This window comes from Chelonia mydas, chromosome 16 (assembly GCF_015237465.2).
Source record: "Chelonia mydas isolate rCheMyd1 chromosome 16, rCheMyd1.pri.v2, whole genome shotgun sequence".
NCBI lineage: Eukaryota > Metazoa > Chordata > Testudines > Cheloniidae > Chelonia > Chelonia mydas.
In genome coordinates this window covers 9,150,357-9,174,111 of record NC_057857.1, presented here as the reverse complement: position 1 = coordinate 9,174,111, position 23,755 = coordinate 9,150,357, and the positions used below count along the sequence as shown (strand labels likewise).

Here is a 23,755-nt window from a genome sequence, read left to right as displayed (position 1 = left end):
GTAACTTGAAGCTATCAAGTCTCTGCACATGGCTTTCTCCCAGCGACAGACTGAACACACCTCTAACTCTCACTGGAGTCTGTGGGAGTTGTGCAGGTGAGAAGACTGCAAGATGAGGCCTTAAGGCAAGGATTCTCAAAGCTGCCCAAGGGAGTTAGACATCAAAGTACTGGCATCTAACGCCCTTAGGAAATCCCAACCTAAGTGTCAGTTTAACCCATTCAGTCACCTCCTTGTTTTCTAGTTTGGACTCTAATGGAAATCAAGGGATGGAATCTAGGAAATGGGGAAAAGTTTAGTGCCCCTAATCCCAACTAATTGGAATTACCTGTCTGATCATTTAGCAGCTTTTCTTTTCTTTTTCTTTCTCTCTCTCTATCTTGTTGTTCTGAATTCAGACTGTGCAGTGATTTTTGAGTGCAGTAATTTGAGCACAGTGAAATACTGGATAAATGTATATGTACAGTTGGATAATGTAAAAAAGCACAAATACACATGTTAAAAAAATCTGGAAAAAATAAATGCAATGAACCCACCCACCCCCACCCTCCAAAAAACAACAATATACCAACCTCCCGCCCCCTCCCCCGCAAGAAACAGAAAACATATCAAACTAGCCTTATTTCCTGGACTTGTCACAAAGCACAAGGGAAAAAAAAAACCAACCCAAACCCCGAAAACCCTCCAGACAATGCAATAAACACTTCACTGTATTTCTAGGGAAATCTACACATAAGTGTCTAACTCTCTACTCAGTTGGCAGAATAACACACAAAACTAGGTTTTGCTCTTCTCAGGTTTGGATCATGCATTTTTTTTTTCCTTTCTTTTTCCCCCTCCTCTTTCTCTTCTCTCCATAAAGCCTTGTTGTTATTTTTTCCCCCACTTGAATCAGTTGCAGCAAGAAACCGTTGTTTGGTTTTTTTTTTTTTAATATATTTTTTTTAAACACAGGTAAAACCTAGAACAAACCGACAGTTACAACCAAGTGAAACCAAAACCGGAAGGGAGGTAGCTGGAACCTGACTCTGAACGATCCTCTGGCACAACCCTCCTGTCTCAGCCTTGGGGGGTGAGGGGCAGCAGAATGTGCAAGAAAACATGGACACCAGCGCAGTCCGTTTGGGGGTGGAGAGTAGCAGCTGATCGGGTTTTTCCACCCCGTCACGCACGATTCGCCACTTTCTGATCTAGCTCTCCCTCTTCCTAACCATGGTAGCCATCAGCAGCTGGAGCCAAGCCTGGACAAAGCCTGCTCCAGGCGAAGACGATCGCCTCACTCAGGGCTCCTGTGGGGTGGAGTGTTGGCCCCACATCTCTGGCAATCAGGCAGGTGCCACGGGACCTGCACCAAGTGAGCAGCTGCCTTCAGTGGCTTTATAACTTTTGATTTGTGCATTCGCTTGGTGGCTCGTGTCCCTCCCGCCTGATCCAATGCCCACTGACGTCAATGGGAGTCTTTCCACTGATGCCAATGGGGGCTGGATTGGACCCTGAAAGAGTTAACCCCTTATACACCAAGGATTAGATTAACCTTTTCCTCAGGACCGCTGCACAAGCGAGAGGGAGGTTGGGAAAGGGCCCACTGTGGCCCCTCCACTCACCCACCTACGCACAGAGGCAAGGCACAATGGGAGTCTTGTGTTCAGGGAGCGCAAGTGGGCAGAGCTGGGAATCAGCAGCCCCCTCACGCACATGCCAACCCAGGTTTTCTTCTGGTAAACCCCATGGGAGGGAGGGAACGCTGTGCAAAACAGCGCTGACGTCCGCTGCTGGTGCTGTGGGCTCCGTGGGAGGAGATGCACCGCCTAGGCATGCCAGAGGGGAAAATAGCAGCATGGAGGTTCTGCCCTGAAGAGGGGACTGCCACTGCCGGCAGACCGGGGACTGCAGCGCGGTAATTGGCATGTGAGGCTGTGTGGGTGAGAGGCCACACCTCCTTCCACACTAGCCTCTCCCCCGAACGCAAGGAGGACTCAAATCTCTGTGAGCAGCAGCTTGCCCTATCTTCTCCGCATTGATCCCTCTCTATGCAAAAGGGGGCTATTTTGGCCCTGAGTTCTCAGGAGCTGACAACGAGCACGAGGCAAGTATGCGTCTTTGGGACTCTATGCAGGGTGGCCTTCTAACTGGGAAAATTATATATATTATATATATAAAATTATATATATATATAAACCAAACCCATATCAATACACATCACTGAAAAGTTAGAGCTGCCCCTGGCCTAGCAGCTCTTTGCTCTCTGGGAGGTGCAAGTAGGACATGGGACACAAAGCAGAGCTCCTGCCAACCTGTCGCGGGCGTAGAGGACACAAGCTGGTCGGTAACTGGGGCTTGTGAGCCCTTTTGATGACACGTGAAGCAAACCGCCAGCACGGGGGAGGGGCAATGCCACTGTCTCGCGTGTATTTTCGTGTGGATGGCGGCCTTAGAAGAGAGGCAAAGGACTCGGGGCTGCAAGCTGCAGGGGATCTCTGTGAGTAACCGCAGCTCCCAGTCTACTCAGTTAGATTTGAGGATGCTCAAGATAAGCCCCCTGAGAGAGCCATGATGCCTGACCAATCCTTTTGTCCTTGGGAGGGCAGCAGTGAGCGCGTGCGTACAGGTGGGTGGGACGCTTGCCTGACAGCCAGGACCAGACCTGTTCTCTGAATCAATAGAGGGCTTTGGAGGTGGGACCCTTCAGCAGATGTACGACACAGTCACTGCCCCTGCCCTCCCAGATTGGAATTGTTTTGGGGCCATCCCTAGTTTAATTGCCGTAGCTTTAACGGAGTGAGTCCAGGGATGTGTTTGGCCCTTTATCTTTGGATCCTTAATCTTGACCCCAGTTTCTACAAGCCTGTTGATTTCCCATGTCAAGCCATTTTTACAGCCTCTGGCAGCTCCCCAAGTGCGCCATGGCTGGAGAAGGGAGATGCAGCCTCTGTAGAAGGCTGGGCATTGACTATACTCGACAGAAATAAAGTCTAGGTCTAGGGAGGGGTCCTAAGGCCCCTAAATCAGTGAGTGCCACTGGGATGCCCAAGCTGGGCAACGAAGCATTGGGGGATTTTGGTGTCACTGAGTTTAGGAAGAATTCCTCTTCTGGCTTAAAATGTTCCCATGGATTTGAATTTTTTGCTTCCCCCCCCCCACCCCCCAAAAAATCTTTTTCCTTCCCCAGAGTCTAAAATATCAGGCAAGCAGGACAGTTCATTCTGGCTGCATTGGTTCAAGGGATTGCAGCCGGTTCTAGGAGGGCTTCAAGGGGAGCCGTGGCCCTTGTGAATGCACTTAAATGAGCTGCCCAAGCTCTAAAATGCTGCAGCCATTCCCTTGTCAGGCAATGTCAGGCCCGCCTCTCGTCTGAGCCCATTTTAAAGCCCTGCAGAAGGGGGAATTAACCCTTTCAGGGAGGCATTATTGTCAACAGGAGCCCTAAACTACGGGATGCCAATCGAGCCGTTAGTGTGCAGACTTTAGGGATATGTTCGGAATGGGTTGTAGCAGCAATGTCTGCACTGGCTCCAGTGGGTATCAGATTGACTCGATGGGATCTGAAGCAACCAGAGGATGCTGAATCCCAATTAAGACATGACTGAGCGGCCGGTGGAAAGTGCACCTTTCCGGACCAGAACTGGAGGTGGGGAAGAAGGGGCAGATGGGAGGTGTGAGGGTAACCTCTCTTCATGCCCTTCCTTTTGGAAGATTCAAAGCAGCTGATCTCCTGCTCTGAAGTCGCTCTGTGGGATGTATCGCCCACAGGCCTGGGAATTTAACACTGACAAACTGGGTTCAAAAGTCTAATCCTGTCCCCAGCCATTCTTTCCACTTGGCTCATGTCTTTGCACTCTCTCCTCTCCTCCGGCCTCTCCTGTGCCAACAGGAACACGAAAACGTTGTTCAATACAATATACCAAAGGGGAGGGGAGGAGGTTTAAGCAGAACCATTGGCTAGCTGGAGGTGAAGCAGCAAATCTCTTTGGCTGGCTGGTGTCCTGATTTCTTGCCCCAGTGCTGAGGAGAAAACCAGAGGGTCTGAAAGGCAGGTTGTAGGTAAGCTTTAAGGCAGATTGTTTGGTTGCTTGGGGTTGTTGTCACCCTGTCCTGACACAGTAAAGAAACTAGTTGTATGGGACATAGCAGCAGGAGTAGCAGCAGCAGACATGCTCAAACGATAAGTATGGGGGTTTGATTTACCCTCCCTATTCCCTCAGGAGCAATAATCTCCAATCCTCAGTGCCAGCCTAACTCATCAATGCCAGTCCTCAGCCCATCCACCCGCTAGCACCCGCCTTTGCTTCACCACGGGACGGTCTGCCCACCAGCAAACATTTCGGAGTTCTCCCATGTGCAGGCTGCAATTTGCAAGCTGGATGGAGGCCAGTGCAGCAACGCAGAAGAGCCCCGTACAGTTTGCAAAGCTCCTAGCCTGGGTGTAATATTTCCATGATAAGATAATGCAACCCCCATTTCAGCCGTCTGGCCATTTGGAAAGACATTCGCCAAGATGCACGGTCCCGTGGTGAACCCATCCTAACCTCAGTTCCCTGGGCATGAGATACCTTGGCATTCAGCATCAGTATAGGCTTGGCCTGGTTTCATCCGAGAACTCAGCCTCTTCCATGAATGGTCTGAGTTATGAGCGCTGGAGAGGGGAACGTGTGTTTGCTTTGATCTCAATCTCTCTATTTATCTCTATAAATTTGTATATATATATATGGCTTGTTTCTCGCCTTAGATCTAGATACAAACAGTTCAAATTAGGTGGGCGCACAACTGCATAAACACATGCTGTTTTGATACTTAAAAGTCTTGACTCGACTCTTTGTTTTTGCTTGTTTGTTGTTTTTGCTATTTAAGATATACTTAATACATAACCCCCCACTTTGAGTTCTCCTTGGACAAAAATTAAAGGCAGACTGGTTGAATTCTAAAGGTCCCTGGTGCAGAAATGCCATCCAGTTGAGCAGCTAAATGTTAAAGACAATACCAAAAAGGGATGTGGTGTCTCTCCGAGCCTGCCTTTAGCGGTGTGATCGTCCATTCCATGTTGCCGGACGTTACCCGCGACTGAAGCTGCGTACATCCTTCTGACTGTTCTCTTGAGCGTTGGGGTCTAGGCAAGCACATTCTGCTTGTAGGTCACAGGACATAGGGAAAGGAATAACCTATGGGATAGAGGCAAAAACACAGGGAAGTGCACGAGGAAACACACTTTTCGACAGTCATGTGGATAATTTTATGCCCCTAGTCTTGAAAATCTTGGGCTAAATTCCTCGGGGCAGGCCCTGTACCCCGCCCATCACTGAGCACTTAAACAATGATGAAAAGGTGCCTGGGTTTCACCAAGAGCGAGCCTTTAAATGTTTGGTGTTTTCAAAGTACAGAGGCCCAACAACTGAGTGGGTGGGAACCTTGGAAGGAATGGGAGCGGGAGATATTGCTCTGTGCAAATAAAATCTCCTCATTGTCTGTTTAAAGAAGAGCGTGCAGTAGTCGAAGTAACAGCCTGGAGTGCTTGGCTAACAGACGTTGATTTCAGCCTATTGCATCATGGCATTTACATAAAGAGAAGGGGGTGGGGGAGAGTCCTGCTTGCCTGAAGTGAATTCCCAAGAGTCTCTCCCATCTGCGCAGACAGAGTTAATGACCTAATTCCCCTCCCCCAACCCTTTCCAGGACAGTGCTGCAACCTGTTCAAATGTTCTCGGCAAGTACAGCAAGCATTTGCTCACTCTCATTCGCTTGGCTCTGCTTCCACATGTTTGCTTCCTCGTTTTATATGCACTTTTCTCCAGGCCATACAGCTCGGATCTGTCTGTTCCCTATCTGAATCCATCCATCACTGGCACATGGAAGAATGTGGACCATGCACTTACACACATAGTTACCATTTCTGTCCATGGAGCTATCCCTTCCGTACGTGTGCCTGCGTGTCTGTGTACAATGTGCCTTTCTCTTTACACACACGCACAGGAAAGACGGGCGGGCGGGGCCGGGGGGGGATCTTTATTTCACAGCGAGGCAGCCTGAGATGGGGACACAATGCAGCTCAGAAAAGAGCTCAGATAGCCAACACCGGGCACGGATTCAGTGCTCTCCAGCACCTCCACCCAGCACATCTGACTTCACCTTCACAAACCTCAACCGTTCAGGTGGAGTAGGGCACCGGTTTTGGGTCAAACTGTGGCACTGCCCAAAGAACTGAATCAAAGACCAAGTGACTGCAACATGTGTGAAGGGAAGAGAAATGTCAAGAGTCTAAAAATAAATAAATTCAAATAATAGAAATCAGAGAATTTGTAGAAACTGGAGAAAACAGGAAGAGCTAAGAGGATACTTTGTAGCCTAAAGGTATAAGTATTTGCTAGGTAAGGCATAGGCACAAGTTAAGGCAGTAAAGCAATGAGCTTTCAGGCCTGTAAGGGTGTATTAATTATATTCATTACTTAAGAATTCCCAGTTAACACACTGAGGTTTGATAGCAAATACCTTTACCCATAGTCTACAACTTGGTCCATCCCTAAACCAGTCAGGGCAGGACTACTGCAAACTACAATGTCCCAAATATTCTTAAATGAGATGGTGGAGTCTATTGGGTAGAGTGAAGACCTGAAGTTCATTCCTGACTGCTGCTGACTCACTGTTTTGCCTTGGCCAAGCTCTTCTGTCTCTGTGTTTCAGTTATTCTCCCTGTAAACTGGGGATAATGCTCCTTTAGAGATACCATCAGTGCAACATTGTCACTCTTTGGAACTCCAGAGTCAAGAACGAGAACCCTGGAAGATGATGTCTTCAAAGAAGCATGTTACAGGTATGTAATTTCCCTGTGTGCACCTCACAGGGCTGTGCCGAAATATTGACTTTTGAACTTCCTGGCTCTCTGGAGTTCGTTACAGTTTGATGTCAGTCTGGTGTTCTTTTGAAATGAAGTCAGTGGGCCTCTCCTTATAGCCTTCCCCCCTCCATCGGCCCCTCCTTCTTTGCTTTCTAACAAACAATTACAAGGACGCGTGAAATCAGAACTGGACAATCTCAGGTCTCAATACAGGGTGAAATGCAACGGCCAGTGATATACAGGAGGTCAGACTACATGACCTAATGGTCCCTTCTGGCCTTAAACTCTATCAATCTGCGGAAAGAGAATAATCCCTCTGCACCGTGAGAGCCTCTGGAGAGGGAATGTCTTCCTCTGTGTTGTCCGAAAAGAACCCTACAGTCTGCCCTATAGGATTCTATACTGAAATAGTCCAACGAGGCCAGTAGTCTGTCCCCAACAGATGCTTCAGAGGAAAGTGCAAGTTCTCTGCAGTGGAACAACATGGCTATAAGGGGACTTTCCTCCTAATCCAGTGAACGGTTGTGTTAGTCTCTTTATACCCCTTACATATTTTTATCCTATCTAATGTAATGTTCCCATTGTCTAATCTTCACCACAATGATATCTTAACAGCAGCGAGACTCCCGGGATAATTATACATTGTATAACGATGTACTGGACATTTATATGGATAAAGAGAACATCCACAGTCCTATCTGACAGGATACAAATCTTTAAATGCTCATGCTACAGGGCGTAAGCCAATCGCTCATTGACAGGGAAGAAAAAGACAATGAGGACAGGTAAACTCAAACACGCATGGCTAATCTCATGACTTCAGCAACAAAAGAGCAGAGGAGCAAGGCTTGCATTCTCACAGAGAAATAACAACGAAAACATATGGTTGTTCCAAGCCCCCAAGATTTTCACAAGTATTTAGGCACCTAAAGGTGCAGAAAGGCACCAAGTAGGATTTCAAAAAGTTACTGGCTGCCTAATTCCCACAGACATTTAAAAATCCAGCCCTAAGCTCTTTGGGACCAGAGACTATCTTCTCCTTCTGTGTTTGTACATTTCCTGACAAAACAGAGGCCTGGTCCATGACTCGGGCTCCTAGGTGCTACAGCAATACAAACAAACAACATTAAGAAGAAGCTGCCTTCCATTCCTTGTTCACTGAGCCATGCTCCGGTTAGGTGCTTGAGCCCAGAAGAACACACTCTAAAATGAACTGGATTTTTTTTTCCAGATAGCTCTTTAAGGTCCCAAGTCATTAACAGAATATATGACTAGCACTGACATGTCCAAATACATGCATTTAATCTAGACATTATATACATTTAAAAACGAATCTGTTTTCCTTTATTTAGCTACCAAGACCTGCGCTCCCTTGTGTCTCCCCTTGCAACAGTTGATGCCTAACACCCAGGAATGCTGCTGTAGCAGGAGAAAGACAGAATGTTAAAAACTCAGGTCTTGGCTCAGTGATTGTTGTGAAACAGACAAAGATACTGTATCCACAAACAAACTGATGTAGGCAGAGAACACCACAGCCCAAGAGGGGACATGGAAAAGGGGTTAGGGGAGAGAAATGAGAGCGCATAACACATATACACACACTAGCATATGAGAGATGAGCCAGAACCAAAACCAAAGGACCGAACCACAAAGAATTCCAGGGACATATGGATCAAAACCGGAATGCTGGTCTTTGAGCCTATCTTGAATGCACACACACATGCACAAACATCTGAGAGATGGGCCAGAACCAAAAACCACAGGACGGATTAGCACAGAACTCTGGGGAATTTTGGGTCAAAATCTGTATGTTGGTTCTTGGGTCTGTCTTTAATGCACACACACAGTTAACAAAAGGAATCAAAGGCACCTTGTCCTCATCATGCACATAGGCTAAGCCTGACAAAGAGACATGGAGAACACAGAGCAAACATTATTCTGGAATTATTCATCCACACACAGATATTCAAGAATCAATATTGCATTTTAAATTCACATCCCACCTTAATCCAAATTATCTTTCAAATGTAGATAAATCCTTATGTTTCTAATCCTTTTCTGAATTTTATCGAGCATTCGGTCTCAATAAAATCATGTGGCAGTGAGTTCCACATGTTAAATGATATGATGTGTAAAAACTGCTTCCTTTCATCAGTTTTAAATTTCTTGCCTTCCAGCTTCATTGGAGGGGGAGAGGACAGACAGACATAGAAAAAGAGAGAGACCACCTGTGTGAGGACATTTCACCCTTTCAAACCTCTCTGTCAGCTCTGTGACACCAAGGCTCAGAGGATCTATTTGTGGTTCACAACTAGAAGTTATTTTTTGTTTTTCCCCCTTTCTTTGAGCTAAAAACTCCATATAATTTGTAGCCAACTTTACATCCATCACAGGCTATAGAAGGGATATAACCCTCTTAGAATCATAGACTATCAGGGTTGGAAGGGACCTCAGGAGGTCATCTAGTCCCACCCCCTGCTCAGAGCAGGACATAATCCCCAACTAAATCTCTGCAATCTCTGATCTAAGAGCCTTATCCAGAGCCTGCTGAAGTTAATGGGAATCTTTCTGTTGACTTCAGTAGGCTTGCAATCCGGCCCTTAATTTCTGCGCCCATATATTACATGACAGGTCCTGTTCCGACGGTGAAGAAGCACGGCCACTCTGAGTCCTAGAGGAGACAGCACAAAGACAGGAGACACTGATGCATGGCTGGGATCCAGTCAACTAAATGGACCAGAGGCAGCTTGTCCTCCTCACGGGGCAGCTACGGATTGACACACAGCTAATGCTATCCAGACTCAGATAACCCACTGAGAATCGCTGAGAAAGGACAATCTGGAGGAAACAGATGGGAATGCATTTGAGGGTATTACTCGCCTCCTTCCCAGGGTGAAATCCCAGGCAGGTACCGAGAGGGACGGGAGAACAGTAACACAAATAGCCTGATTCTTAGCCCTCCACACCCTCTCCCCCACCCCCGCTTCACACTGTGGCTTCAATGCACTTGCGGCTGATTTACACTGGCATAAGTGCTGCTGTGGGGGTGGGGAGGAGCGTCGCATGTCGGGAAACAGCGTGTTGTTAGATAGAAGTTGAAATGTTTGCAAAATCTCCCTGATGTGACTAACTCTGGAAGTATGAAGAACCCCCACGTCCATCTCCCCTCCTATGGATAAAAGTGCTGGGTCAAGATAAGCATGGCAGGCTGCAGCAAGCCGTTCTCAGTGGCTGCTCACCTCCCCCCGGTACCCTCAGAGTTCACACACCAAGTGGGGGCTTTGTTCCCTAACAGGGCTCTTAAGCACAAACACGTCTTGTACTTTTCTTCTCCCTGGCTTTTGGCATTTAGGTCACCAGGGCTTTTCTAAGATGACGCAAAAATTGACTTTTAACTCTTTGGGCTGGTATGCTGGGTTCACTCCCAAACCAGGTCAATGCCCCCTCAGGGCCTGGGAAAGGAGAGATTAAAGCTCCTCAGAGGCCCAGTACAGGACGGTATGTAAGGTTGAGAAGGCCTGACTTGCCTCTCCCACAGGTGTACATCCAGAGCTATCCCATTGATGTTCATGGGCCTGACTCTCTTCTCACTCATCCTCATGTAAATCAAGAGTTACCCCATTGAACTCAACAGGCCCGATTCGCCTCTCATTCACCCTGGGGTGTCAATCAGGGGTGACTCCACTGAAATGAATGTAATTACATTGACATAGACCCAGCATGAGAGTAGTGTCAGGCCCTAGAGGGTATGTCTATGTGGCAAAGAAAAACCCACGGATGGCCTGTGCCAGCTGACTTGGGCTCACAGGGCTCAGGCTATGGACCTGTTGCATTGCAGTACAGACTTCCGGTCTTGAAGCCCAAGATCTGGGATCCTCCCACCCCGCAGGGTCCGAGAGCCTGGGCTCCCGCCCAAGCCTGGAAGTATAACTGCAATGAAACAGCCCTCAGCCCGATCCTCGCGAACCCAAGTCTGCTGAGACGGGCCAGCCGCAGGTGTCTAGTTGCTGTGTAGACATCCCCCTAGAGTAGGGGAGGATGAAACAAGGAGGTCAGTAACTTACTTTAATTCCCTGCTCTTCATCTGCGTTCGTAATGCTGACAGTCGAGGGGCTGAAATGAGCAAGGGAGCCAGTTTGGCAAACCACACGGAGTGTGAAAGCAAGCAGCTCTGCCGCTCCGCAATCAGCTGTGCTTCCAATCCCTGTGCTACTGATTGTGAAAACATGAATGTAATTAGTCTAAATAAGCACCAAAGATTTCAGAGCAGCCTGACCACCCAGAGGCAAATAGCTGGTGTGCAGAAAGGAAAGCCCTGTTCCTTGGTTTCTGTAACACTTGCTAATGAAGCAAGGTTGGGTGGCTGAGCAAACAGTTAGCAGCTCTCCAGGGACTGCTGTGTGTTGTGGGGTTCCCACAAACACACAGCATTTCTCATACCAACCAAGAATTTGCTCTCAGGATAGACAACACGGGCTGCAACCATCACTGCTTTTAATGTATTGCTGTCTGGAAAAGGATCCCTTTGGTGTTAGGCAAACCAACTCTGAGCCCTGAAATGGCCACTCAACCACCCATGACCAAAAATGCCCTCACGTGTCACACAACCACTTGCTAACCAGGACCAAACATAACAAGTAAGCAAGTTCACCCGAATGCCTGGATGACACAGTGCACTTGGAGCACATACTAAACACTGAACCATTTCCAGACAAAGGAAGTAATGCTATTTATTGCATCCTCTGTTCCTTCATGCACCCTATATTGTACCTCTCTAGCTAATTACAGTGAACAGGAACAGCCTGCCGGGGCACTGGAGGTGGCATGTCAGGGAGATCCACTCTTCTGGATAAGCATCGTTTCCTCAGTGGCAGCTAGACCACTGGCTATGTGAGCTTTCTCATACCCACGTTCTAAACACTGCCAGTTAGGACTGTTGGCTTCAGGCAGAAGAGCAGGAATAGGAACATTGCAAGAAAGCACCATGTTTCAAAGATGATCAGACTTGCGTATTTACATCTCCAGAGTACTCACAGATTGTCACTTTTACTTTTGGCCACAGAAGATGGGTAGGGATCCACTGGATCCCACTTTGGGGTGGGGGGTGGGATGGACGCACTCCTTGGAAATCATTGCCGATACTACTGCAAATTAAAGCAATATGTCTGCTCAAGGCCGTTTGGTTTATGTCCTCGTTTCTTGAGTGAAGAGGCTCAGATAAGTTTCCATGGGTTCTGGATAAACAAAACGTTGGGTGAACCATGCCAGGTTCTCCATCCAGTACTAGGCCTCATTTGTTTTTCACTGAGCCACTCTGTGGTTTTTTCTCCATGGTGTGCATCTGTTTCAATGGAACATCAATCGGCAGAAGATTTGGCATTTTAAATGGAGATTTGTGCCAAGGTGATGTATCCTTGGCATTAGGGCAAAGTAGTTGATGTCTAACCTGAGCTGTGAAACTGTCTGAGACAGATTCTCCTTTCAACTGCACTGGGGCTACCCCCTTGTGATGAAGTGGAGTGGCAGGGATGTAAGTGAGAGGAGAATGTGGCACTACAAATACAGTCCAGTTTTGCGGAATTTAAAGAGCTTATTCTTCTGGGTTAGATTCAAGTTGTGTACCTTGAACAAGTTGCAGGGACTGGGATGCAGAATATTTAACACAGAGTGTCCGTAATGATAGTTTAGAATAAAATATGTGACCAGGGCCCATTGAGAAATGATTTTGATCTGCACAAGTTCTTTCTCGCCATGCTTGTCAAGCGAAAACTCATAAAATGGAAAGAAACGAGGAAAGTAGTGGAGGAGAAAGGCAACTCGACAGGAGAAATCCTGGGGGAAGAAAAAAAAACACACCCACAACAGGGGAGTAGTGACACTGCAAGGAGTTGTTAAAGTTCCTAGGGAACTTTTGGAGGATCTCTGAAATTAAGTCATGGAAGACAGGTGAGATTCCAGAGGACTCAAAAAGGGCAAATATAGTGCCAATCTATAAAAAGGGGAATAAGGACAACCCAGGAATTTACAGACCAGTCAGCTTAACTTCAGTACCCGGAAAGATAATGGAGCAAATAATTAAGCAATCAATTTGCAGACACCTAGAAGATATTAAGGTGACAAGTAACAGTCAGCATGGATTTGTCATGAACAAATCATGTCAAATCAATGTAATAGCATTCTTTGACAGAATAACAAGCCTTGTGGATAGGTGGGAAGCTGTAGAAGTGATATATCGTGGCTTTAGTAAGGCTTTTGATACTGTATTGCGTGGCATTCTCATAAACAAAGTACGGAAATACAACCAAGGTGGAGCTACTATCAGGTAGGTGCATAAATGGTTGGAAAACCATTCCCAGAGAGTAGTTATCAGTGGTTCACAGTCAAACTGGAAGGACACATCAAGTGGGGTCCCACAGGGATCAGTTCTGGATCCGGTTCTGTTCAATATCTTCATCAGTGATTTAGATAATGGCATAGAAAGTACACTCATAAAGTCTGTGGATGATACCAAGCTGGGGGAGGTTGCAAGTGCTTTGGAGGATAGGATTAAAAATCAAAATGATCTGGACAAACTGGAGAAATGGTCTGAAGCACATAGGATGAAATTCAATAAGGACAAATACAAAGGACTCCACTTAGGAAAGAACAATCAATTGCACACACACAAAATGGGAAATGACTGCAGAGGAAGGAGTACTGCGGAAAGGGAGCTGGGAATCACAGGGAATCACAATCTAAATAGGAGTCAAGAGTGTAACACTGTTGCAAAAAAAAGCAAACATCATTCTGGACTACATTAACAGGAGTGTTGTAAGCAAGACATGAGAAGTAATTCTTTCACTCTACTCCGCACTGACGAAGCCTCAACTGGAGTATTGTGTCCTGTTCTGGGCGTCACCTTTCAGGAAGGATGTGGGCAAACTGGAGAAACTCCAGAGAAGAGCAACAAAAATGATGAAAGGTCTAGAAAACATGACCTGTGAGGGAATATTGAAAATATTGGATTTGTTTAGTCTGGAGAAGAGAAGATGCAGAAGGGACATGATAACAGTTTTAAAGTACATAAAAGGTTGTTACAAGGAGGAGGGAGAAAAATTGTTCTCTTTAACCTCTGAGGATAGGACAAGCGGCAATGGGCTTAAATTGCAGCAAGGGAGGTTTTGGTTGGACATTAGGAAAACCTTCCTAACTGTCAGAGTGGTTAAGCACTGGAATAAATTGCACAGGGAGGTTGTGGAATCTCCACCATTGGAGATTTTTTAAGAGAAGATTAGACAAACACCTGTCAGGGATGGTCTAGATAACACTTAGTCCTGTCTTGAGTTCAGGCAACTGGACGGAGGTCCCTTCCAGTCCTATGATTCAATATGATTCTATAAAATGAGGGGATAGGAAAGGAACAGACACTAAATCAAAGGAGCCCTAATAGTGGGATTTGAGGCAATCTGCTCTTGGGGCTAAATCATGCATTATTGAAGGTGAGGCTGTTGTGCGCATTTGGCCTTACATTTGGAAGGATGCCAAGAGCTTTAATGTTCGGTTCTGAAAGACGCAAATAACCCCAGCAAGATGGGCGTCTGGGAAATTTCTGTCACTTCCTTGTGCTGCTCCTTCGTTGGCCTCTGGGACCTAATTTCTCCCTCAGCTCTACCCAGACCTTTCTACTTACTCCAAAGAAGTTGCACAAATGGAAGTAGGGACAGAATTTGGCCTTAACGTTTGCTGTCTGGGATCCCAGAATGCTGTCGGCTTGGACTGTTACACCGACCAGGAAGTCCTTCCAGACAACAACCAGTCTAGAGATGTCCAGTAAATGCTGGGTAGTTGCTTGTTTACTTTAACAATGTGCCATATTTTTCTGAAACATGTTTTATAAATACCTTACTTCTGTGTGTTGTGGGATGCAAAGCAAGAAGCAGTTTTATAGCGCAGCTGGGCAAAGGGCAAGCTGGCAATCTGTGCCAGGTCAGGAGGTTGCAGACATTAAAAAGAAATGAGATTTTATTTTGTCCTTAATGGAGGACCTTGTTCCCGCTGGATCCACAACAGAAGCCCTTTCTCCCTCGAGGACATGCATTGTGGTGACCTTCCTTTGGCCAAGGGGAGCTGGGTGGCCTTCCCTATGGAGTCCTTCAAACCCACTCCCGGGTCATCCATGGGGCAGGCAGCCCAGCAGTGCCCCATACTCTTTCCCTCAGGAGCTGACCATGCTGTCTGTACGTGTACCAGTCCCTACTAGACTAGAAACTGAACCTGAGTTTTAAGTGCACAACCTTTGATTGTTAACTGCCAGGCCTGCCGGCTGGTTCCATAAAGGGTGCTGCAGGAAGTGGTGTTGATGATTCATTAGGCAGTGCTCTTCTCCCAGAATCTTTTCCTGGGCATGGTGTTGTGGGACACTGCAGCTGATCCAGGAATGCACAACAAATCATTTATCTGACGAATGTATCCTTTCCCTGCTTACTAAATACCCATGACAGATCGCAATCGCCTCAAAATGTATTCACCTCAATATTACTGAACGTGTTCACTGAATATCAAAGTATTCCATGCAGTTCTTTCATGATTTATTTTAAACTCTGTGGACTGATGGTGAGCAGTTCTCGGCACGTATTCACTACTGATTATTTCAGCCGAGTTGCGATTGGTCTGGTAAGCCATATGGCATTGTTTCCATTCCTTGACTGGAGGAGCGCACAAGGCCATGTTGTTCTAATAGATGTGTGCACCAATTTAAAATTTGGTTTCTGCCAATCCTTATGCATGCAAATTTAATTGCCTTTCTGTGAACTTTCACACCAGTGTAACGTGATTGCGTGAACATTTGTGGAAAGTGAACAGAAAAGGGGTCAATGTTCCAGGGATTTTTTGGTGGAACCTTTTATTTCCATACTGCTCAGCTCTATGTGGTTGCTTTGCAGCTGGAGATACCACTTTTTTTGGAAGAGACATAAAACCAAACTTTTGACCATTTGTGGTCAATAAAGACCTCAGTTCGCCTTCGGCATGACTGTTAACACCTGCAGCTTCAACCGGATATGCAGTGATTCTTTACTTCCTTTTTAAAAACAAAATGTGGTGGCGGTGTGCACCGCTAAACACTCAGAGATGACTATATTGCAGTGGGGACTGAAAAGAGGGGACTGTATTTCAGTGGGGACTGTAAAATGTTTTGGGATCTTTGGGGATGAAAGGTGTGGTGCAAATACACAATATTTTACTAGTCCTCTTTTAAGAGCCTTGTGAGACTGCAGTGTGTGAACCTGACACAGCAGGCAGCAGAGGTGGGTGTCTCCCTCAAATGCTTGAACACTTTCTAACAACTGCGTAGAAATACACCATCATCTGGTACTGGAATTAAAAGAGCTGGGTTTGCCCCTCCCTATGACTCCTTCAGGTTTTGGCCTTTACACCCAAAATGTGTTTTAAGGCTGTGGCTTTTAAGTAGGTGACAAATTGTGCTGGAAGGATTTGGTATGTGGAATATTTTTATGCATCTCTCTTTTCTCTCACCTTTCATTGTTTTTCCCTTTGGAATATCTCCTTTAACATTCCACTCATAATGCTCTTCAAAGGAGGAGACTGTATTTGAATAGCTATGCCTAAAATCTGTTCTCCAGCCAAGGGCCCTTAGACCGGAAAACAACTAACTTCCCCATATGGCTGAGTGTCTGCATGGGAATTCAAACAGGTGTCTGTGAGCTGGTGGCCATTCCTTTGAACTGCATGAGACACACTGCTGGCCTCAAACGACCCTTTTCCTCTGAAACTTTTACATCATGCTATGTGCCTGGCTGCTAGATTATTATGCCATAAATTTAATAAACTAGGCACTGGCCATCTCACTTTTGATTTGAAGAGCCTAGGACTTGGTTGGTTTTCTCATTTCTTTTGTGTGTTTTGTTTGGTTTCTGGGTTCTTGTTGTTGTGTTTTAAAAGCCTTTGAAAGCTGAGTGCATGTGTCTGGAGAAAACACTTTATTTGAGGAGTTGGCCCTTGTGAATGATTAGGAAATACTGAGGATGGGATTTTCAAAACCCTCAGTGTTGGCCAACTCTGTTTCCATTGAAGATAACGGTAAAACTCCCACAAAAGCCAATGGGAACAGAGCCAGGCCAATGCACAGTAATTTGCAACCTCTCTTCCCTCCCCTCTTAGTATCTTATATGGAATAAGTTTGGAGGTCTTAGTCCAGTTCCTTGTGGAGAGGTACCCCCTCTTAAACCTACTGCCACATTTGTTGGGCTATACCAGCGGAGAGGCCAATGACTGACTAGGCCCTGGAAACTGAACACTCCCTTACATCCCAAGAGGTGGCCCGTTCAGTTAAGGGTTGAGGGATATCAATCGGGAAGCAATTGCCCATGATATCCTCGATCATACCCATGCCACTGCCGAGGCAATACGTGATTTGTGACTAAAGAGAGAACTTCCCTTGCCAGGGCTGCCCCTTTGCCTGCACAGTTCACACAAATCATTTTAAAAACAAAGATATATTGAACAGCTGAAAAGAGGCACTATGAGGAAAATTAAAGCACTACCTGCACCCCTTCTCTGCTGCTACCAAGAGATGACATTAACCTATCACCAGTCATTGCTCACTGCCCCTTTCCAATGATCCCTGATATACCAGAGACATGCCACAGCACAGAATTGGTAGACATGGCCAAATGAACCAAAGGAAAGATGAAAAAAGACCCTGGTGCTGAGGGCCAACTTAGAAAAGATTGTCTTCCCTGCAGAGACATCCTCTTTGTCCTCCAGGTATGGTACACAGACTGCCTTTCCTTAGACAGGTATGACTGGCCTTCTTGAAACACACTAAGCCTAGCATACTTCCATCTAAGTTACCTCCCTTGTTAGTATCAAGATTTTTGGCTTTCTGTCTCAACCACAAATCCCAAAGAAGAGGTAAAGAGCTGTGCAAAATTCAGTACGTAAGCATGAACACATGTGGCTAAATTCTCTGTCAGTCCCTTAGTGAGGGACCTTGGAATCTACACCGTATGCAACAGATCCTCCTTTCAGTGTGCCTGTCTGTAATTCCCACAAGAGTCAGGGTCAGAACTGATGTCGGACCGCTTTACTGATGACACGCCAAACCAGTCTCGAGGGGGCGCCAGCAGTTGTCTGTAAAGCAGCCAGGGAACCATTGGTTTAGAACAAGAACGAAGGAGGTAAAGCAATATCTCTGTGTAACAGCACCTGCTGTACGGGCCTAAGGCAGACTATGATGGGAAACACAAAGGCAGGCCAAAGGAGAATGAGAGCACTTTCAAATGAACCAGCAGAAATTCAGTGCCTTTGGTAGGACAATGTTCATTGCCCCTTGAAATGTTTGTGCAGCTGAAGATCTCTCCACATCCTGGATCTCCAGCTGGACACCAATTACTGTCCAAGCCTGAGCCTGCATTGTTGGGGAGCTCTGGGTAAGAGAGGGGAAGGCAGACCTACCTTTTTGGTCTTGACCGTTGAGGTGCAGCAGTCCCCTCCATCATAGTTGCAGAAGGCTCGGTTATTGATGGCATCACAGTAGTTGTCCCCCATGAAAGGCTGAAAAATAAACAGCATGAAGAGGCTGAGAATATGGATACAGTCCTCAGTGAACGATCTGGCACTACTGTCGATAGTGCCAGACACATCCTCTTTAAAAGCCATGGCCATGTTCATAAGTATTCTAAAAAGACACCACAAAGCAGCTTATACCCAGACTTATATTACTGTTGCAAATTTAAATATTCTTTTGAAATGTTGGACACCCAAACATAACAACGCTGTACCCATGTAAGAAAATCTGGAAGTAAAATTGGCTAGTCTAGTTTCACCTTCCAAATGAGCTATGTGCAAAGAGTAAACAAAAACATAACTGGTGGGAAGAAAATTAGAATTGTTGGGCAAGATGTCTACTTGGTGTATATGGGCATAACACATTGACTCTCATTGAGCTATCGTGATTTACACTAGCACTGGCTTTGGTCCATAAAAGCTTTTCTGTTTTATTTATTTAATGTGCTAATAGTTATACAGGCAAGGAAAAAAAGATATGATTTTATTTTGATAAGGTCACTTTAAAAATATGTAATATTTGGGCAATCTCCCAATAAACCTGCCAATCCATTTACTTATTTGACACACCTTTCCACCCTGGAAAGCTGTCAATAGGGACTTTTGGAGGAGTATGCCTTTTACCTCCATTGTAATACACAAGAATAGGGGGCCTGTCTGGAGGGACAGAATGGGAAAGATAATAAATATTTTGCTTTGGTAAGAACATTCTCGGTTGAATCATCTGGGGGGACTGAACCGAGACCTCTGTATTTAAAACCATGTGCCTTTGCTGCTTGAGCTAAAAGACCATGTCTACTAGTTCAGCTGCAGCAGTAGACTCATAAAACCTCTATACATGCCACTAGAAGGGGACAAAAAGTCACATTGCATTAGCCTGGGTTACATTTTGAAAAGCAAAGTCAAGGAAATCATCTTCTTAGAGCCTTTACACAGGTAAAGCTCCCATTGCTATCAATGCAGGATCATGTTATTACTGGCTTAGTACACTGCCTCCCCATGGCCTGGGATAATGGGGAAGGTTGCTCAACCCCCTCCATGCAGGAAGGAGGGGACTCCATACTGAATGTTTCCTCCATAGCCCTAATGCTGGAGAACATGGCCTGGCCCATTCTTGGCTAACCCCCTACATATTGGAAGGATCATTCTCTGCACAGATGACATGTTTTATGCAGTAGCCCACAACCAATAGCATGGTAAAGATTTCGATGGAGAGGCTGTGACACTACTGAAAGAACGATGATGAAGAAGGTTTCTATTGACACAGAGGGATCCTGGCAATTAGCAATGATGGGAAAGAAAAAGCAGAAAAAAGGCACGTCAGTAATAATAGCTTCTGGTAAATCATTACATCATTTCAAAGTCTGCCTGAGTAAGAATGCTTCCTAAATAGCAGAGGAGTTGGTACCCAATGATTCATCAGCACATGACTGGCATTTCTTAATGGTCCCTGGATGTTGTTTAGCTCTCTCTAGAGAATAGAGGATGAGCCAGTAGACACCAGAGCACTGGAGAACTCCTGAATCATGAAGCGTCCGGGATTGAGAGACAAAGTAGGTCTGATGCTGCCTGGTACGCTATTGGCGTAGGGCCGATGGGGTCAGTACTGGATTCAATGGATGCCCATGACCACAACCAGAGTTGACAGTACTGGCCTTCGCTGTCCTCAGTGCTGGGCCAGGGAGCGGCTGGACAGACCTGCTCCCTCCCACATGCCAGTGCTGGTCAGCACTCCTCTTAGAAGAGAAGGAGGAGGAGTCTCCCTGAGCCCTGGAATGGTCCTGGTTTGTTTTATGGGACCTTTTCCTCGCTGACCAAAGGAGGATGGACAACCCTTTTCCTCTTGGGGCAAACACCAGAGCCTGAATGCGGAGTGGCATCACCTGCCAGGTCCGAAGGCGGTTGCTGAGCAGAGGAGGGCCTCAGTGCTGAAGCGGGCCTTGTGGCCTGCTCCAGGAGGTACTGCTTAAACAGCAAATCTCACGCCATCAGGGTCCTCTTTGGGAACGACTTGCAGATGGAGCCACTGTCTTTAACGTGTCCCTCGTTAAAGTGGGAGTCGATGCTGGGGATGCCCTCCCTACACACTGGGCAACTGGTGAGGGCATCAAACAAGTCAGCCAAGTACTCTAGCTAAAATTAAACTAACGCTTAACTAAACCTAAGGTACTCCTACTATTATATACAAGCAACAGTTCGCAGAAAATGAGATGAAATTGTGAGGTGAAGACACCACACAGATCTCCGACTCTTGGCCATGGGCCTTGAGAAAGACCTCAGGGGGTTAGCCACCCTTATATAGCCAGGGCAGGGTGTGAACGCTGCCCCTATAGGTAAAGTTCTCTGGCTCTGGTGCACAGGGTGCGCACACCCACGCAGAATACATGGCTACGTCTACTCGAAGAAAAACCTGTCTTTTACCATGTGAAAGTTGTACTGCACAACATCCACACAGGATGGATGGTCTAGTATTTAGTGGTCTAGTATTTAGTGTGGAAGTCAGGAGACCTGGGTTTCGTTCCAAGCTCTGCTACCTTGGGGAAGTCACTTCACTTCAGCGTACCCACCTGTAAAACTGGAGTAATATCTACCGATGGCACGGGGGTGCTGAGAGTATTATCAGTGCTTGGGATTCTCAGTTAGGTGCTAGCAGAAGGCTCAGAGGAGCAAAGACATTCTTAAGGATAATGCACCAGCATGGAACTCAGGAGGCATGGGTTCAAATCCTGGCTCTTCTATAGACTCTCTGTGTAACATTGGGTGAGTCACTTAGGCCCAGATCCTCAATGGTATTTATATCCCCAACTTCCATTGGAAATTAGGGGCCTAAAGACCTTTGAGGATCTGAACCTTAATCCCTCTATGTTTTAGTTTCTCCCTCTGTAAATGGGGATAACACTTCCCTGCCTCACAAAGGGGCTGTGAAGTTAAGTTTGTGGAGTGTTCAGACAACACAGCGGTGGGGGGCAAGTCAGCACCAAGACACACAGAGAGGTGCCCAGTGCGGCTTTTACACAAAATATGTCAAGACTTCTACAACTGTTAAAGGAAGCAGCCAATAGACATTTCATACTTCCTGAAAATCATTAATTATTAATGGCACATGAGACTAAAAAGCCAGAACCAACCCTTAAACTGCCTCAATTTGCTCAAAAATGGGCTGAGATTCAATGGGGAGGTTTGTTAACCTTTCAGTATCTCAGGGCAGAGGGCTGAGTGTTGATGAAACCAGGAGAGTTTAATATGTTTTTTTAGGTTTCATTGGAAATGCTTTCCATGGCTCTAGATCTGACTGGATGCTTGTTCAGATAGAAAGGGTACGAGATGCTAAGAATGCCTTGGTTTGAACCATTTGCTGGGTGGGGAAGGGCCTTGAGGCATAAGTCCTTCATAAGCAGGATGAGTTCAGTGCCCAGAAAACCTGTCTGGCAGGGTTCATCAACACCGTTTCCTTTAGGAGGCAAAACTTTGGCTTGGAGGGGCCACTTGGTGGGTTTTTACTATCAGTGGCCATTTTCCCTGTTGTATTGGGTGACGTGTGTCCGGGTTTTTGAACAACTCAGAAACTAATTCAGGCTGGCAATTCCAATGAAGTCCAAAGGTGTTAGGCCCCCAATTCCTATTGTATTTCAATGACAGTTGGGTGCCTAACTCTCTTAAGCCCCTTTGAAACAACCCAATCTCAGTATTTTAAAAGTCCCCATCTCCAGTCCTCCTTCCTCCAGCCATTTCCCAGTCATTCCTGCCCTAGCTCCACATCTGGGTTGTTCTTGCTCCCTTTCTCTTTCCTAACATTGATCTCTTCTCCAAAGTTCAGGGGAGAGGAGGTGCCCTGGACTTTCAGAGAGTTCAATTTCTAGTCAGACAGAGCACCCTTAAACACCTTCAACATCAAGGCAAACAACTGGAGGCTTTTGCGACTGTCCAGTGATGACTTGCCGAACCCTGAGAATGCCCGAGTGAAGGGAATCAGCCCTGTTTAGTAGCAAAGAGTTGTCCACCTTAGTTAGACACTCTAAGGCTCGTCCAATCATCAGCTGTCATTGAGCACAGCTCTGCACTAGAAAAATGACTTTTTCTTGCCAATAGGTGTCAGAACTGGTATAGCTGAAGACCATTTAACTGCAAGTAAAGACAAGACCAAACCGGATTTGGCCATTCCTTAGAAACAGAGATTTAAAACTGATTCATCTGCATCCATTGTTACCACCCACCCTAGAAAACCAAAGTGGATGGGCTTAGTTAATTAACTCTAATGCTCACGTCGCAGGCTTTGATGCAGTGAATCAGCGCTGGGTGCGGATACCACTTGAGTCCTGCTGTGCAGACAACGCTCTGGAGAAGGAGAGAGAAAGAAATGGGCTAAGACAAAGAAATCAGTGTGCACAAAGCGAATGTGCTTGCATACATGCCCCCCACCCCATCAAACTCTCCCAGTGTAGTCCCATTCCTAACACCTCTTGAATTTTCAGGATCTGGCAGTCCTCCAACTATTTACAAGATGTGTTGGACTTGACACTTGCAATAACAGAATGTTTGGGATTAAAATAATACTTAAGGTTCTTCTGAAAAGTCATGTTAAATATTTCACTCATGGCGGGGAGATGTGGCAGGGAAAGGGAAAGGTTCTAGCCAGGCTCTAGCTCTGGGAAGTGTGGGGGAGACATTTTGGGGGAATGGCTTTAGGGGGCTTCTTTGGAGCCACCAGGTACCACTTTTTATGGCTGCCTATCCTTCCCATGCTGCATGAGGAGATTGCTGGGGTGAGTGCTGGGGGTGGAAAAAAGCTCTTATGGAAAAAAGTCTTTTAGAATTGAATAGAAAATGGAAACCTTTCTATAAGTCTTTTGCACCCTCATATAGATTTTAAATAGCACTGTATCCCCACAAGACCACTCAAAATAACCCATAAAAAGGGCTATATCCGCTATTACATTTAGAGTCATTTCAATAGAACCCTATTTATTTCAGCTTCATCAAATATTACATGACTTTTCCGTAAGGCAAAGCTGGGAAGGACTAGTCATGGGCAAAACACAGATATTTCAAAAAGTTCTTCAAACCCGACAGGTCTGCAGAAGGGATTGGGAGACTCATGAGAGCAGGTATATTTCTGATGACACTCTCACTTCGAGTCCCCAGTCGTCACAGAGGCATTGTCTTCATTAGGAAAAAAGGTACATTCTTACCTCATGTTAACTGACACATGGTAACTAACATGGGGTACAATCCCAGTGAAGACAAGGCAGTGTGTAGTTTTATCATGAGGACTTCCCCACAGTCTTTACCTTGACCTGCTAATTCGTGTAAAACTACAATCTGCCTTGTCTTCACTTGGGTTTTACCTCACATTAGTTACCGTGA

General features: G+C 46.1%; 1 protein-coding gene across 1 annotated transcript in view; it reads right to left on the bottom strand.

Moving 5' to 3' along the window:
* Positions 1–591: 591 nt before the first annotated feature.
* PAPPA (pappalysin 1) overlaps positions 592–23,755 on the bottom strand; it is a 228,261-nt gene continuing 205,097 nt past the window's right edge. The window contains exons 21-23 of the mRNA XM_007057273.4: positions 22,655–22,726; positions 18,281–18,379; positions 592–5,156 (exon numbers count right to left, since the gene is read on the bottom strand). Coding sequence (XP_007057335.1) covers positions 5,049–5,156; positions 18,281–18,379; positions 22,655–22,726 — 279 coding nt within the window. The 3' untranslated portion in view covers positions 592–5,048. The remainder of the gene's footprint in view (positions 5,157–18,280; positions 18,380–22,654; positions 22,727–23,755) is intronic.